Source organism: Spironucleus salmonicida, chromosome 7 (assembly GCF_000497125.1).
Source record: "Spironucleus salmonicida strain ATCC 50377 chromosome 7, whole genome shotgun sequence".
Lineage (NCBI taxonomy): Eukaryota > Fornicata > Diplomonadida > Hexamitidae > Spironucleus > Spironucleus salmonicida.
The window spans coordinates 1301290-1317144 of NC_090602.1; the positions used below are offsets into that span (position 1 = coordinate 1301290).

The following is a 15855-nucleotide window of genomic DNA, read 5'->3' on the forward strand; positions in this document are numbered from 1 at the left end:
ACTATACTCCACATTATTATATTGCATATACCTCGTATACTCGGGAGAAAGCGAAATAGCCCAAAGATGGCTGAGTCTACTTTTGTGTACACTTCATCCTACAACGGCGACTTAATGACTTCGCACCTAGGCAGGCAGCCTCCAGTGGTCAGTCAGATAGCACGATCTCTGATGCTCTACCACGCCATTAACTCACAAATCACGCTGCCGGCGACACACCTGGCGCGCGTGCTCAAGGTGTACACGAACGCAGCATCGCATAGCGGGTCGATTTCACACAGCAGCTGGTTCTTTAAGACTACAGCCCCTGTCTCAAGTAGACCTAACAGCAGTCCAGATACAGGCGCACATACGCTGAGCTGGCCTCGGCGATGGGTCACAGCATCCATTTTTCGGTTGAGGCACTCGCCGGACTCTGTCTACAGGCCCCCCTCATCAGACTCAATGACTCCTATCGGGTCTCCTATTTTTACAAACTCTCCAATCCCTCGTTTTGCTGTCCACCTCCCGCCGATCTCAGCGCGGGCCTCGCGTTCGAATGAATATCCACCGATTAGCTCTGGCTCCGACATTTTCTACTGTTTCTAGCGTGTTCCCGCATAGCGCCCCGACTTTTAGATTACAATACTGGCCGTTAGACCCTCTATTCCCCAATTGGTTGAAATTGTCACCCCTTGGAATTTGAATTGGGTGGGTGCGGTGTTAACAACAATATCATATTAGATATCGGATAGAAACTTAGACGAACTCGTCAAAACCGGTATAATATTGTCCACTAGGGCCTTGTTAAGCTGTTCTAGCGTCGTTACCCGACGTGCAGTTACCCCCTCTACCTCGAATCCTCCTACAAAAACCGCTTAGCAAAAGCTTTTCATTCGCTTTAGCGAAGTGGGATGATCTAGTTCTAGGCAGAATGCTGTGATTTATAACCGGGACAGGTAGATGGTCACGGCAGTGCCAACCTCTCCCGCACCGATTACAAGGACTCTCATTCGAAATAATATATGAATCAATATATAATAACGGCTTCCACTTACATCTGAAATTAAACATAGAATGCCTGCACATTCACTGCAATGATTTCCACCATTATTGACTCCTATGTACAATTCAACGATGCAAAATTCTATCCCACAAATTGATTTTATTATCCGTTGATTGTGTTAGCTCAACTTTGTTACTGCATTTAAGTCTTATAGGCAACATTGTTGAAGCCCTTAATATTTGTGAAGATTTGAAGCCATGATCGTAATTTCACATTAGTAACTAACGCAATAGTGTCCTTTTAGGCTTATAGAAATATATGATATATAGAAAACAAATGACAGGTGGTTCCAGTTAAAATAATGGCCTTAATTTATATTTAAGCTTCATACTGGAGAAAAGTTAGAGTTTTTCATTTTATTTATTTATACTAGCCGTTTATGAAATTTATATCGTACTCCTGACTGGCACTCGTAATTTTCGATATTTAATCATCATTTTATCTGTGCCTCCAATGATAGAGCTTAAACACTACTGTTACATTTTTTGTTCTTTGGCAATTTTCTCAAACCGATGAATTTATCCTGCTACACACCTTCACACCCTCAGCATCAGTTGAGGAGCGCGTGATCCGGCCGCTGCTGGACTGCACGCAGGGGGACGTGCTGGCATTCACCGGTGCGTTCGCGGTGGAATTCGTGAGCTCCGACGCAGCCGAGTGCGACTTCGCTGCACGGGGAGGTGGAAAGGAGAGCGAAAGGGGGAGAATCCGGCGGTTCCTAGACGGGCGCGACTACGGCTGGTTCGCGGAAATGGGCTATGAATGAGAAACGGGTACAATCACTTGTTGGAGGAATACTTGGAGATGGCAGACTCGGCGTGAGACTGGGCGGCCTTGTAGAGCTCACCACCGTTAAGCACGAGTTTGGCGGCAGCGGTGATCTGGGACTTACCAATGGTGTTACGGTGGTGCTGTCTGGCGATCTGGGAGGCTTCGGAGGCGATTCTCTCGAAGAGATCGTTGACCATGGAGTTCATGGCGGCCATGCACTGCTTGGAGACACCACAGTCAGCGTCCTTGCCCTGGAAGGCATCAGAGGCCTTGAGAACCTTGAGGATGTAGGTACCATAGGTCTCTACTCTCTTCATCTTACGGGTAGCTTTGGCTTCAGGGGCGGATCCAAGGGACATTTTAAATAGTGGAGTGGAAATGCCAATCTAGGCACCTGGGCCTAGTCACTTGCGCAGGCTCACTTTTGCGAAATCACTATACTCCACATTATTATATTGCATATACCTCGTATACTCGGGAGAAAGCGAAATAGCCCAAAGATGGCTGAGTCTACTTTTGTGTACACTTCATCCTACAACGGCGACTTAATGACTTCGCACCTAGGCAGGCAGCCTCCAGTGGTCAGTCAGATAGCACGATCTCTGATGCTCTACCACGCCATTAACTCACAAATCACGCTGCCGGCGACACACCTGGCGCGCGTGCTCAAGGTGTACACGAACGCAGCATCGCATAGCGGGTCGATTTCACACAGCAGCTGGTTCTTTAAGACTACAGCCCCTGTCTCAAGTAGACCTAACAGCAGTCCAGATACAGGCGCACATACGCTGAGCTGGCCTCGGCGATGGGTCACAGCATCCATTTTTCGGTTGAGGCACTCGCCGGACTCTGTCTACAGGCCCCCCTCATCAGACTCAATGACTCCTATCGGGTCTCCTATTTTTACAAACTCTCCAATCCCTCGTTTTGCTGTCCACCTCCCGCCGATCTCAGCGCGGGCCTCGCGTTCGAATGAATATCCACCGATTAGCTCTGGCTCCGACATTTTCTACTGTTTCTAGCGTGTTCCCGCATAGCGCCCCGACTTTTAGATTACAATACTGGCCGTTAGACCCTCTATTCCCCAATTGGTTGAAATTGTCACCCCTTGGAATTTGAATTGGGTGGGTGCGGTGTTAACAACAATATCATATTAGATATCGGATAGAAACTTAGACGAACTCGTCAAAACCGGTATAATATTGTCCACTAGGGCCTTGTTAAGCTGTTCTAGCGTCGTTACCCGACGTGCAGTTACCCCCTCTACCTCGAATCCTCCTACAAAAACCGCTTAGCAAAAGCTTTTCATTCGCTTTAGCGAAGTGGGATGATCTAGTTCTAGGCAGAATGCTGTGATTTATAACCGGGACAGGTAGATGGTCACGGCAGTGCCAACCTCTCCCGCACCGATTACAAGGACTCTCATTCGAAATAATATATGAATCAATATATAATAACGGCTTCCACTTACATCTGAAATTAAACATAGAATGCCTGCACATTCACTGCAATGATTTCCACCATTATTGACTCCTATGTACAATTCAACGATGCAAAATTCTATCCCACAAATTGATTTTATTATCCGTTGATTGTGTTAGCTCAACTTTGTTACTGCATTTAAGTCTTATAGGCAACATTGTTGAAGCCCTTAATATTTGTGAAGATTTGAAGCCATGATCGTAATTTCACATTAGTAACTAACGCAATAGTGTCCTTTTAGGCTTATAGAAATATATGATATATAGAAAACAAATGACAGGTGGTTCCAGTTAAAATAATGGCCTTAATTTATATTTAAGCTTCATACTGGAGAAAAGTTAGAGTTTTTCATTTTATTTATTTATACTAGCCGTTTATGAAATTTATATCGTACTCCTGACTGGCACTCGTAATTTTCGATATTTAATCATCATTTTATCTGTGCCTCCAATGATAGAGCTTAAACACTACTGTTACATTTTTTGTTCTTTGGCAATTTTCTCAAACCGATGAATTTATCCTGCTACACACCTTCACACCCTCAGCATCAGTTGAGGAGCGCGTGATCCGGCCGCTGCTGGACTGCACGCAGGGGGACGTGCTGGCATTCACCGGTGCGTTCGCGGTGGAATTCGTGAGCTCCGACGCAGCCGAGTGCGACTTCGCTGCACGGGGAGGTGGAAAGGAGAGCGAAAGGGGGAGAATCCGGCGGTTCCTAGACGGGCGCGACTACGGCTGGTTCGCGGAAATGGGCTATGAATGAGAAACGGGTACAATCACTTGTTGGAGGAATACTTGGAGATGGCAGACTCGGCGTGAGACTGGGCGGCCTTGTAGAGCTCACCACCGTTAAGCACGAGTTTGGCGGCAGCGGTGATCTGGGACTTACCAATGGTGTTACGGTGGTGCTGTCTGGCGATCTGGGAGGCTTCGGAGGCGATTCTCTCGAAGAGATCGTTGACCATGGAGTTCATGGCGGCCATGCACTGCTTGGAGACACCACAGTCAGCGTCCTTGCCCTGGAAGGCATCAGAGGCCTTGAGAACCTTGAGGATGTAGGTACCATAGGTCTCTACTCTCTTCATCTTACGGGTAGCTTTGGCTTCAGGGGCGGATCCAAGGGACATTTTAAATAGTGGAGTGGAAATGCCAATCTAGGCACCTGGGCCTAGTCACTTGCGCAGGCTCACTTTTGCGAAATCACTATACTCCACATTATTATATTGCATATACCTCGTATACTCGGGAGAAAGCGAAATAGCCCAAAGATGGCTGAGTCTACTTTTGTGTACACTTCATCCTACAACGGCGACTTAATGACTTCGCACCTAGGCAGGCAGCCTCCAGTGGTCAGTCAGATAGCACGATCTCTGATGCTCTACCACGCCATTAACTCACAAATCACGCTGCCGGCGACACACCTGGCGCGCGTGCTCAAGGTGTACACGAACGCAGCATCGCATAGCGGGTCGATTTCACACAGCAGCTGGTTCTTTAAGACTACAGCCCCTGTCTCAAGTAGACCTAACAGCAGTCCAGATACAGGCGCACATACGCTGAGCTGGCCTCGGCGATGGGTCACAGCATCCATTTTTCGGTTGAGGCACTCGCCGGACTCTGTCTACAGGCCCCCCTCATCAGACTCAATGACTCCTATCGGGTCTCCTATTTTTACAAACTCTCCAATCCCTCGTTTTGCTGTCCACCTCCCGCCGATCTCAGCGCGGGCCTCGCGTTCGAATGAATATCCACCGATTAGCTCTGGCTCCGACATTTTCTACTGTTTCTAGCGTGTTCCCGCATAGCGCCCCGACTTTTAGATTACAATACTGGCCGTTAGACCCTCTATTCCCCAATTGGTTGAAATTGTCACCCCTTGGAATTTGAATTGGGTGGGTGCGGTGTTAACAACAATATCATATTAGATATCGGATAGAAACTTAGACGAACTCGTCAAAACCGGTATAATATTGTCCACTAGGGCCTTGTTAAGCTGTTCTAGCGTCGTTACCCGACGTGCAGTTACCCCCTCTACCTCGAATCCTCCTACAAAAACCGCTTAGCAAAAGCTTTTCATTCGCTTTAGCGAAGTGGGATGATCTAGTTCTAGGCAGAATGCTGTGATTTATAACCGGGACAGGTAGATGGTCACGGCAGTGCCAACCTCTCCCGCACCGATTACAAGGACTCTCATTCGAAATAATATATGAATCAATATATAATAACGGCTTCCACTTACATCTGAAATTAAACATAGAATGCCTGCACATTCACTGCAATGATTTCCACCATTATTGACTCCTATGTACAATTCAACGATGCAAAATTCTATCCCACAAATTGATTTTATTATCCGTTGATTGTGTTAGCTCAACTTTGTTACTGCATTTAAGTCTTATAGGCAACATTGTTGAAGCCCTTAATATTTGTGAAGATTTGAAGCCATGATCGTAATTTCACATTAGTAACTAACGCAATAGTGTCCTTTTAGGCTTATAGAAATATATGATATATAGAAAACAAATGACAGGTGGTTCCAGTTAAAATAATGGCCTTAATTTATATTTAAGCTTCATACTGGAGAAAAGTTAGAGTTTTTCATTTTATTTATTTATACTAGCCGTTTATGAAATTTATATCGTACTCCTGACTGGCACTCGTAATTTTCGATATTTAATCATCATTTTATCTGTGCCTCCAATGATAGAGCTTAAACACTACTGTTACATTTTTTGTTCTTTGGCAATTTTCTCAAACCGATGAATTTATCCTGCTACACACCTTCACACCCTCAGCATCAGTTGAGGAGCGCGTGATCCGGCCGCTGCTGGACTGCACGCAGGGGGACGTGCTGGCATTCACCGGTGCGTTCGCGGTGGAATTCGTGAGCTCCGACGCAGCCGAGTGCGACTTCGCTGCACGGGGAGGTGGAAAGGAGAGCGAAAGGGGGAGAATCCGGCGGTTCCTAGACGGGCGCGACTACGGCTGGTTCGCGGAAATGGGCTATGAATGAGAAACGGGTACAATCACTTGTTGGAGGAATACTTGGAGATGGCAGACTCGGCGTGAGACTGGGCGGCCTTGTAGAGCTCACCACCGTTAAGCACGAGTTTGGCGGCAGCGGTGATCTGGGACTTACCAATGGTGTTACGGTGGTGCTGTCTGGCGATCTGGGAGGCTTCGGAGGCGATTCTCTCGAAGAGATCGTTGACCATGGAGTTCATGGCGGCCATGCACTGCTTGGAGACACCACAGTCAGCGTCCTTGCCCTGGAAGGCATCAGAGGCCTTGAGAACCTTGAGGATGTAGGTACCATAGGTCTCTACTCTCTTCATCTTACGGGTAGCTTTGGCTTCAGGGGCGGATCCAAGGGACATTTTAAATAGTGGAGTGGAAATGCCAATCTAGGCACCTGGGCCTAGTCACTTGCGCAGGCTCACTTTTGCGAAATCACTATACTCCACATTATTATATTGCATATACCTCGTATACTCGGGAGAAAGCGAAATAGCCCAAAGATGGCTGAGTCTACTTTTGTGTACACTTCATCCTACAACGGCGACTTAATGACTTCGCACCTAGGCAGGCAGCCTCCAGTGGTCAGTCAGATAGCACGATCTCTGATGCTCTACCACGCCATTAACTCACAAATCACGCTGCCGGCGACACACCTGGCGCGCGTGCTCAAGGTGTACACGAACGCAGCATCGCATAGCGGGTCGATTTCACACAGCAGCTGGTTCTTTAAGACTACAGCCCCTGTCTCAAGTAGACCTAACAGCAGTCCAGATACAGGCGCACATACGCTGAGCTGGCCTCGGCGATGGGTCACAGCATCCATTTTTCGGTTGAGGCACTCGCCGGACTCTGTCTACAGGCCCCCCTCATCAGACTCAATGACTCCTATCGGGTCTCCTATTTTTACAAACTCTCCAATCCCTCGTTTTGCTGTCCACCTCCCGCCGATCTCAGCGCGGGCCTCGCGTTCGAATGAATATCCACCGATTAGCTCTGGCTCCGACATTTTCTACTGTTTCTAGCGTGTTCCCGCATAGCGCCCCGACTTTTAGATTACAATACTGGCCGTTAGACCCTCTATTCCCCAATTGGTTGAAATTGTCACCCCTTGGAATTTGAATTGGGTGGGTGCGGTGTTAACAACAATATCATATTAGATATCGGATAGAAACTTAGACGAACTCGTCAAAACCGGTATAATATTGTCCACTAGGGCCTTGTTAAGCTGTTCTAGCGTCGTTACCCGACGTGCAGTTACCCCCTCTACCTCGAATCCTCCTACAAAAACCGCTTAGCAAAAGCTTTTCATTCGCTTTAGCGAAGTGGGATGATCTAGTTCTAGGCAGAATGCTGTGATTTATAACCGGGACAGGTAGATGGTCACGGCAGTGCCAACCTCTCCCGCACCGATTACAAGGACTCTCATTCGAAATAATATATGAATCAATATATAATAACGGCTTCCACTTACATCTGAAATTAAACATAGAATGCCTGCACATTCACTGCAATGATTTCCACCATTATTGACTCCTATGTACAATTCAACGATGCAAAATTCTATCCCACAAATTGATTTTATTATCCGTTGATTGTGTTAGCTCAACTTTGTTACTGCATTTAAGTCTTATAGGCAACATTGTTGAAGCCCTTAATATTTGTGAAGATTTGAAGCCATGATCGTAATTTCACATTAGTAACTAACGCAATAGTGTCCTTTTAGGCTTATAGAAATATATGATATATAGAAAACAAATGACAGGTGGTTCCAGTTAAAATAATGGCCTTAATTTATATTTAAGCTTCATACTGGAGAAAAGTTAGAGTTTTTCATTTTATTTATTTATACTAGCCGTTTATGAAATTTATATCGTACTCCTGACTGGCACTCGTAATTTTCGATATTTAATCATCATTTTATCTGTGCCTCCAATGATAGAGCTTAAACACTACTGTTACATTTTTTGTTCTTTGGCAATTTTCTCAAACCGATGAATTTATCCTGCTACACACCTTCACACCCTCAGCATCAGTTGAGGAGCGCGTGATCCGGCCGCTGCTGGACTGCACGCAGGGGGACGTGCTGGCATTCACCGGTGCGTTCGCGGTGGAATTCGTGAGCTCCGACGCAGCCGAGTGCGACTTCGCTGCACGGGGAGGTGGAAAGGAGAGCGAAAGGGGGAGAATCCGGCGGTTCCTAGACGGGCGCGACTACGGCTGGTTCGCGGAAATGGGCTATGAATGAGAAACGGGTACAATCACTTGTTGGAGGAATACTTGGAGATGGCAGACTCGGCGTGAGACTGGGCGGCCTTGTAGAGCTCACCACCGTTAAGCACGAGTTTGGCGGCAGCGGTGATCTGGGACTTACCAATGGTGTTACGGTGGTGCTGTCTGGCGATCTGGGAGGCTTCGGAGGCGATTCTCTCGAAGAGATCGTTGACCATGGAGTTCATGGCGGCCATGCACTGCTTGGAGACACCACAGTCAGCGTCCTTGCCCTGGAAGGCATCAGAGGCCTTGAGAACCTTGAGGATGTAGGTACCATAGGTCTCTACTCTCTTCATCTTACGGGTAGCTTTGGCTTCAGGGGCGGATCCAAGGGACATTTTAAATAGTGGAGTGGAAATGCCAATCTAGGCACCTGGGCCTAGTCACTTGCGCAGGCTCACTTTTGCGAAATCACTATACTCCACATTATTATATTGCATATACCTCGTATACTCGGGAGAAAGCGAAATAGCCCAAAGATGGCTGAGTCTACTTTTGTGTACACTTCATCCTACAACGGCGACTTAATGACTTCGCACCTAGGCAGGCAGCCTCCAGTGGTCAGTCAGATAGCACGATCTCTGATGCTCTACCACGCCATTAACTCACAAATCACGCTGCCGGCGACACACCTGGCGCGCGTGCTCAAGGTGTACACGAACGCAGCATCGCATAGCGGGTCGATTTCACACAGCAGCTGGTTCTTTAAGACTACAGCCCCTGTCTCAAGTAGACCTAACAGCAGTCCAGATACAGGCGCACATACGCTGAGCTGGCCTCGGCGATGGGTCACAGCATCCATTTTTCGGTTGAGGCACTCGCCGGACTCTGTCTACAGGCCCCCCTCATCAGACTCAATGACTCCTATCGGGTCTCCTATTTTTACAAACTCTCCAATCCCTCGTTTTGCTGTCCACCTCCCGCCGATCTCAGCGCGGGCCTCGCGTTCGAATGAATATCCACCGATTAGCTCTGGCTCCGACATTTTCTACTGTTTCTAGCGTGTTCCCGCATAGCGCCCCGACTTTTAGATTACAATACTGGCCGTTAGACCCTCTATTCCCCAATTGGTTGAAATTGTCACCCCTTGGAATTTGAATTGGGTGGGTGCGGTGTTAACAACAATATCATATTAGATATCGGATAGAAACTTAGACGAACTCGTCAAAACCGGTATAATATTGTCCACTAGGGCCTTGTTAAGCTGTTCTAGCGTCGTTACCCGACGTGCAGTTACCCCCTCTACCTCGAATCCTCCTACAAAAACCGCTTAGCAAAAGCTTTTCATTCGCTTTAGCGAAGTGGGATGATCTAGTTCTAGGCAGAATGCTGTGATTTATAACCGGGACAGGTAGATGGTCACGGCAGTGCCAACCTCTCCCGCACCGATTACAAGGACTCTCATTCGAAATAATATATGAATCAATATATAATAACGGCTTCCAGTTACATCTCGTAATTTTTTTAGAAAATGATAAGCTCAAATGATTTATACTTGTCTCATCCAAATATATTTAGAAAAGGAAAAATCTATACTCATATGTTAAAGTAATATAGATCTTACTATGAATAGTTTGTTTTACCAGATTGTTGGGTATCTATTTTTGATAAAAACTGTTTTTATTAAGATCCTTAAAATATACGATTTTTATTAAAGTAACATTCTTTATAGTATAGAAAAGGTTAAGTAACTTCACATATGTTGTATCATTAAACAATAGCTATGGATAATTTTACGATTCCAGAATTATTCAACCAATATCTTCAAAATGATACAACAGCAAAAATACATAAATCGATAAAACAAACTGTATAACAATTTACAAAATTTGAATCAAAAAGTAAAAATATTAAAAAACATGATGAAAACTTGACTCCAAAATCGGAACATTTAGATACTTAAGAAAAAAATCATAAAAAGCATATGATTAAAGATTTTTATTAAACTCATATTAAATCATGACGTGAATGCAATTATTTAATATTAATATCAAATAACAGTATGTTATTTTTTTATTTTATCCTTTGAATTCATGGTGAATTTATTATATGAGTTGTAATAAAGACGCAACAAATTCATATGCATAAAAATAATGCTAATAATAAATAATTTGGGCATTTACTCATAAGCTTCCGTTTTATTTTAAAGGATATTGATTTTTAAGATCTTAATTGTATTAAATTAATATTAAATTAATAGATTCATATTAAAAATTATAAATATGTAGTTATGATGTCAATAAATCTATAAAAACTAGATAGTAAATCTCAAAAAATTATTTGCGAAATACTAATACTATATTATATTAAAAATTAATAATGTTGTCTTTATAAGTTAAATAATTTTTTAATATAACATTTTAAATAATTAGTATAAAATTGCACACTATAATTTAACTAAATAGAATAACAATACTGAATCACTAAATATAATGAAGAAAACCTTATATTTAGTAATAATTTATTACTTTTGTCAATTATTTACTTAAATAAGATTAAAATAATTAATAATAATTGAATATAATATTTGATATACTTAATAGTTCAATGAATTAAAGATGCTCATACTGTGCTTCAGAAGATCATACAATAACCTCTTGTCCAAAATAGAAGCAATGCTTTATATGTCTTAAAACATAGTGTAACTGTATTAAATAATATCTTTAAAAAATTGATAAATCATTACTTTAAAAACAATATGTTAATGAATGTTACCGTTGTAATGGTGATCATACTATTTTTGAATGCCCTGAAAACGACGAATTATAATAAAAGTTTGATATTTTATCAGCTATTCCTGTTTAGGTAATTTAAAATGGATATTAGTTTGGTAAAATGTCTCTTAAAAGAAGAGAAGAGAAAAAAGGTAATTAGTTATGCTGTATTTGTGGTGGTACCTCACATGATTCTCGAGGCTGCTAAAGCTAAAACTTTAGACTACATTTTTCGGAAAGAGTATATAAGTGAGATAACAATTTCACTTCATTACTAGAATTTAATTAAGTTAGGCCTTCAATTCAGTAATTATTTGTCTCTAGGATTGATAATTATCTTCCGTCCACTAAAGATTTTCTTTTAGATCAGTAATATTTTCTTTCGCTGTAGTAAGTTATTTATGAACATCTAAGTTATCGCATCTTAGCTATTAAATAAGTTTAGACTATTAGTCTTTATGAGCATTATATTCCATGCCATTAAGTTCTTCGTTTTAATGGAATTAAATATTCTCTTCTTCCATCTTTTTAAATTTTGTTAGTTTGTATTTAACTTTTTCTCTTTCATTATAAAGATCATTTCTTAGAGCCTCATTTTATTCAGTTAGCTACTTTTAGGATCTATCTAACAATATAACTTTTTATCGAGATTCCTCCAACTCTCTTGCAAGCCTTTATTTATTGGACCTTTCAATGTTAAGTTTTTCTTTTAATATATCAATTTCTTATTATTAATCTATAAGTTAATCTTAATTTGCAATTTAGTAAATTTTTTCCTCAACTATAACATTTCGCTACAATTACTCTTTCTGTACATCTACTTTAGTATCATTAAGCTAACTTAACAACTCAAATGTATGTGATAACTGTTTATCATTCGTTTGATTAATACTAACAAAATAATTGAATTTTGATGAAATTTGACCAGGCACTTATTAGATCTCATTTGAATCCAAACTATATATTCTAATTGTATTTACTTTTGTAATTTCCCACTATAACCCATTCTTAGTCTCTACTAACTCAAATATTTTCAAGTTTAAAAAAATTCTCATATTTATGCATTATTAAACAGCTTTAAGTTAATTAATAAAAGGTTGATCGTTTTTGAACTAAATTTCTTTCAAATTATTAATATTTTTATTTCCAGGATTAAATAAATCATCTAATGGTTATATTTAATGAGCTTATAGTGTGATAGAAAATCTATAATCTGGATTTTTAAGTTTTTCTCGTGCAATATCTATTGCTTCAATTATTTAGCTGGATGATATTAATTTCATCTCAGGGTTTGCATGAAGTACAATTAAATCGCTGGATTCTGTGTAAAGTTATAAAATATAATTTGCCATTATAGATGATATATCTTTCTCGATAATGACATTTGCTGACATAGAGTTTGCCATAAAAGATACTGTATTTTTATATTTCTTCCCATATGATTTGGTAACTTATAATTTAGGATCATTAATAAATATATGCATTTAAATCTTCAAAAAATATAATATATAGTATAATATATAATAAGTCAATTGTCATCATCATCGTCATCATTTTCATTTGGCTAAACGGTGTGGAATCTACTTTTTACAGCTCTAGACTACGAAGCATTAGATAGATTTTACTAAAAATATGCTATTTATTCATGTTTTTAGTTTTATTATGGAAATCCATTTTTGAGAACAAATTCAGCAGAATCATAATATCTCCCTTTATTAGTAGCTATACGACGTAATAAGGCAGCTCTATTAAATGGTAATCCTTTATCTTTACTTTCTTGTTCTTTTTTCTCTATTTCTCGTTGTAATTCCATAATATCTTCAGGACATGGATCAGGCATATTTTTGTTGGAGTGGCAATAATTCTACAAATACAATATAATATTAAAGTATTCAACCTCTCTCAATTTTTCTACCCATTGCCCTCTACTAGCTTTTACTACTCCATAGCCATAACAGGCATGTTACAATAGTTCCAAATAATACTAGACCAATACTAACAAGTTAAAATTAACCATCGTTTCCTTACAATGGAATAGGAAGATTCATTCCCCACAAGCCAGTGAACATAGCAGCCACGTCAAGACCAACTAATACACAAGTCATATGCAGTTCAAATTTGAGTAACGAATTACGAGCCCCTTCCAAATTAAGCTCTGCTAATTAAATTCTATTATCTAGTCGTGCTTGTAATTCTTATACCTCTAATTTTAAATTCCTAACCTAGAATAAATAATTCTCTATAATATCGCTAATAATTTCTATATCTACAACTAAATGTTCTAATATGCTTGAATTTTCACTTTAACTATCATCCTAATACTAGTTTTAAAATGCTAAATTAGCTAAATCAGATTCATTTTCTAAAAGTTTTTGTAGTGTTGACTATGCAGTCTAGGCTTCGGATTCCACTTAGGCTAACGATTACTAACACTAAGCTAAATTCTATTATCCTACTAACGTTTCTGCTACCTTAAAGAATTGGTTTGATTAGTTTTCAATTTGATTGAATTATAATGAGAGATTTGAGATAACGAAATGTAAAGCTGTTTCTAAAGCTAGTAGTTCAAAATGATGCTCAATTTCAGTATTTCTTTCGAGTTCTAGGATTTGATTAAAGATGGATGAAAATTTTTAATAAAAAAGTTCTGATGCGTCTTAGTATATCAAAAAAAAGGAATTTTACTTAATAATAGCGTTAATTTCCCCAAAAGATATAATAATTGCATTTTCACGTGGTTCAATTTGTTATGAGACGACTAGTAGTGTTCTAACATCACGAAGGGAAATATTAAGTTTAGTTGAAAGTTACGACCTGGTAAAATTTTATATATCATTTATAATAACATAAGATGTCTTATAGTGTTATAAAAATTAAGTATCTGGTAGCAGAGCCGTAAATTTAACAATTTTAATATTTCGTTCCATATTAATAATATATTAAATATATATAATATTTAAATCTATGTAAAAATATAATTATTTTAATTAACATAATAATAGCTAATTATTAGTTTTGAACATTCCTCGCAAAAATGCCGCCAAAAGCAGGAGCAGGAAACAAAGATGAGGATCCGTTTAAGGAGAAATATTTATAGGCAGAATAGCGTATATAGGTATTAGAGCGTTAGCTCCTAGCTCGTGCCGAAGAAAATGCACGTTTAGCAGCTGAAGTTCGTAATATAGAACAGCAAGCCAAAAAATTTTCATAAGAAGTTTAGATAGAAAGAGCTGATCGTTCTGATATCACATCTGATATGACCCGTCAATTTAAAGCTATGTAGGATGAATTACTGAAAGATATTTCGGAGCGTGAAAGATCAATTGAAGCTATTCGCGCGAGTGCAGCTAAAGAAAGAATTTAACTTGAAAGCGATATGAAAGAGAAAAACGAGATAATTTAAAGAAAAGATTAAGAAATTCTAGAACTTAAAACTAGATTAGATTAGCTTTCCAGAGAATTCTCCTCTATTTTAAGAGAAACTTTAGATACAATCAGCGATAAAATTGAACATAAAACAGACGAAGTTAATATTATGTGAGATACGATTATTTTATTTCACTCTCTATTAAGAATACGATAAATACCTCTTTGCAATGAAAATGTAGATATTTCCGCTAGCAACTTTAGCTCCTCTGATGTCAGCTCTCTATATTATTTCTCTAGAGCAATGTTTGGATGTACATAGTAATAATCGTTTTCAAATATATACAGTTTTTTAAGCCCCCTACGCGCAATAACCTTTTATGATGTTGTAATGAGTGATATGGGAAATAAGGTAAATATACTACTAATATCACATATTAAAACATACATTCCTGGAAAATTTAAGCACACTGTTGTGAACCAGTAAAATATAGCCTTGGGGTTCATAAGAGCCTCTGCAAAATTAAGTGGCACAGTATCTTTAATTTAAGTAAAATAGTTAATATAAAATGTAAGATCGAATTTATGTTACAGTATTAATTTAAAAAGAACTTTAGTAGATAGACCAGAGGAAAGAAACTATACTTATACAAAATTATGTAAATCTTTGGAAAGGAAATATGAAAGAGGTATTAGAGGAATAGTGAGGAAAAGGTAAATTAATAAGTTTTTCTATGTAACCTATCTATTTATAAATGGATTATTTAATTTAAAGTTAAATTTTTCAAAGTCTCCTTATGGGGTTATGATAAATATTTTTTAGAGATAGAAGCATAAAAAATACAGTATGTACATAACCTTGTTTTTTTGATAATGAAAACATAACTCTGTGAAAGAACCATCTAAATTTGTACGATTCATGCACATACTCTACTCTGGAAGGATGGCAGCAGAAATAAAAAAATAGCTGAACGCTATAGAAAGGACTGACGTGTAAGATTTTTTAATAAAAATATTCATACTGATAATTGTGATAAAAATAGTAAAAATAGTAGTCTGTACAAGCCAGAAATCTTCAGTTAAAAATTTCTCCATTATATAGAGGAAGGAATATTAATAAAGATACTATATTATTATATTAATTTAATTATCCTTGGTTCTTTATTTTAATACATAATTTTGTATTAT

The 15855-nt window shown here is 39.5% G+C and overlaps 15 protein-coding genes across 15 annotated transcripts; 2 read left to right on the forward strand and 13 right to left on the reverse strand. All coding sequences in view use genetic code 6, as the record gives it.

Annotated features, from left to right (window-relative positions):
* Nucleotides 1-152: 152 nt before the first annotated feature.
* Nucleotides 153-1244, reverse strand: SS50377_27547 (Selenium-dependent molybdenum hydroxylase system protein, YqeB family; the record flags this gene model as incomplete). The annotated part of the gene is made up of 1 exon (XM_067911332.1): nucleotides 153-1244. One exon carries the CDS (start codon nucleotides 1242-1244, stop codon nucleotides 153-155), a length of 1092 nt encoding a protein of 363 aa, XP_067762019.1.
* A 580-nt stretch (nucleotides 1245-1824) lies between these two features.
* Nucleotides 1825-2175, reverse strand: SS50377_27548 (Histone H2B; the record flags this gene model as incomplete). Its single annotated transcript, XM_067911333.1, has 1 exon — nucleotides 1825-2175. The coding sequence occupies one exon, from the start codon at nucleotides 2173-2175 to the stop codon at nucleotides 1825-1827; it is 351 nt and encodes a 116-aa protein (XP_067762020.1).
* Nucleotides 2176-2402: 227 nt separating this feature from the next.
* Nucleotides 2403-3242, reverse strand: SS50377_27549 (Selenium-dependent molybdenum hydroxylase system protein, YqeB family; the record flags this gene model as incomplete). Its single annotated transcript, XM_067911334.1, has 1 exon — nucleotides 2403-3242. The coding sequence occupies one exon, from the start codon at nucleotides 3240-3242 to the stop codon at nucleotides 2403-2405; it is 840 nt and encodes a 279-aa protein (XP_067762021.1).
* An 832-nt stretch (nucleotides 3243-4074) lies between these two features.
* Nucleotides 4075-4425, reverse strand: SS50377_27550 (Histone H2B; the record flags this gene model as incomplete). Its single annotated transcript, XM_067911335.1, has 1 exon — nucleotides 4075-4425. One exon carries the CDS (start codon nucleotides 4423-4425, stop codon nucleotides 4075-4077), a length of 351 nt encoding a protein of 116 aa, XP_067762022.1.
* Nucleotides 4426-4652: 227 nt separating this feature from the next.
* On the reverse strand, nucleotides 4653-5492 carry SS50377_27551 (Selenium-dependent molybdenum hydroxylase system protein, YqeB family; the record flags this gene model as incomplete). The annotated part of the gene is made up of 1 exon (XM_067911336.1): nucleotides 4653-5492. One exon carries the CDS (start codon nucleotides 5490-5492, stop codon nucleotides 4653-4655), a length of 840 nt encoding a protein of 279 aa, XP_067762023.1.
* Nucleotides 5493-6324: 832 nt separating this feature from the next.
* SS50377_27552 (Histone H2B) lies at nucleotides 6325-6675 on the reverse strand (the record flags this gene model as incomplete). The annotated part of the gene is made up of 1 exon (XM_067911337.1): nucleotides 6325-6675. One exon carries the CDS (start codon nucleotides 6673-6675, stop codon nucleotides 6325-6327), a length of 351 nt encoding a protein of 116 aa, XP_067762024.1.
* A 227-nt stretch (nucleotides 6676-6902) lies between these two features.
* SS50377_27553 (Selenium-dependent molybdenum hydroxylase system protein, YqeB family) lies at nucleotides 6903-7742 on the reverse strand (the record flags this gene model as incomplete). The annotated part of the gene is made up of 1 exon (XM_067911338.1): nucleotides 6903-7742. The coding sequence occupies one exon, from the start codon at nucleotides 7740-7742 to the stop codon at nucleotides 6903-6905; it is 840 nt and encodes a 279-aa protein (XP_067762025.1).
* An 832-nt stretch (nucleotides 7743-8574) lies between these two features.
* On the reverse strand, nucleotides 8575-8925 carry SS50377_27554 (Histone H2B; the record flags this gene model as incomplete). Its single annotated transcript, XM_067911339.1, has 1 exon — nucleotides 8575-8925. One exon carries the CDS (start codon nucleotides 8923-8925, stop codon nucleotides 8575-8577), a length of 351 nt encoding a protein of 116 aa, XP_067762026.1.
* A 227-nt stretch (nucleotides 8926-9152) lies between these two features.
* On the reverse strand, nucleotides 9153-9992 carry SS50377_27555 (Selenium-dependent molybdenum hydroxylase system protein, YqeB family; the record flags this gene model as incomplete). The annotated part of the gene is made up of 1 exon (XM_067911340.1): nucleotides 9153-9992. One exon carries the CDS (start codon nucleotides 9990-9992, stop codon nucleotides 9153-9155), a length of 840 nt encoding a protein of 279 aa, XP_067762027.1.
* A 1142-nt stretch (nucleotides 9993-11134) lies between these two features.
* On the forward strand, nucleotides 11135-11554 carry SS50377_27556 (Cysteine-rich protein; the record flags this gene model as incomplete). Its single annotated transcript, XM_067911341.1, has 1 exon — nucleotides 11135-11554. One exon carries the CDS (start codon nucleotides 11135-11137, stop codon nucleotides 11552-11554), a length of 420 nt encoding a protein of 139 aa, XP_067762028.1.
* Nucleotides 11555-11564: 10 nt separating this feature from the next.
* Nucleotides 11565-12785, reverse strand: SS50377_27557 (uncharacterized protein; the record flags this gene model as incomplete). The annotated part of the gene is made up of 1 exon (XM_067911342.1): nucleotides 11565-12785. One exon carries the CDS (start codon nucleotides 12783-12785, stop codon nucleotides 11565-11567), a length of 1221 nt encoding a protein of 406 aa, XP_067762029.1.
* Nucleotides 12786-12829: 44 nt separating this feature from the next.
* Nucleotides 12830-13141, reverse strand: SS50377_27558 (uncharacterized protein; the record flags this gene model as incomplete). The annotated part of the gene is made up of 1 exon (XM_067911343.1): nucleotides 12830-13141. One exon carries the CDS (start codon nucleotides 13139-13141, stop codon nucleotides 12830-12832), a length of 312 nt encoding a protein of 103 aa, XP_067762030.1.
* A 52-nt stretch (nucleotides 13142-13193) lies between these two features.
* Nucleotides 13194-14228, reverse strand: SS50377_27559 (uncharacterized protein; the record flags this gene model as incomplete). Its single annotated transcript, XM_067911344.1, has 1 exon — nucleotides 13194-14228. The coding sequence occupies one exon, from the start codon at nucleotides 14226-14228 to the stop codon at nucleotides 13194-13196; it is 1035 nt and encodes a 344-aa protein (XP_067762031.1).
* Nucleotides 14229-14335: 107 nt separating this feature from the next.
* Nucleotides 14336-14842, forward strand: SS50377_27560 (uncharacterized protein; the record flags this gene model as incomplete). The annotated part of the gene is made up of 1 exon (XM_067911345.1): nucleotides 14336-14842. One exon carries the CDS (start codon nucleotides 14336-14338, stop codon nucleotides 14840-14842), a length of 507 nt encoding a protein of 168 aa, XP_067762032.1.
* Nucleotides 14843-14859: 17 nt separating this feature from the next.
* Nucleotides 14860-15762, reverse strand: SS50377_27561 (Transmembrane domain-containing protein; the record flags this gene model as incomplete). Its single annotated transcript, XM_067911346.1, has 1 exon — nucleotides 14860-15762. The coding sequence occupies one exon, from the start codon at nucleotides 15760-15762 to the stop codon at nucleotides 14860-14862; it is 903 nt and encodes a 300-aa protein (XP_067762033.1).
* Between the last annotated feature and the right edge of the window lie 93 nt (nucleotides 15763-15855).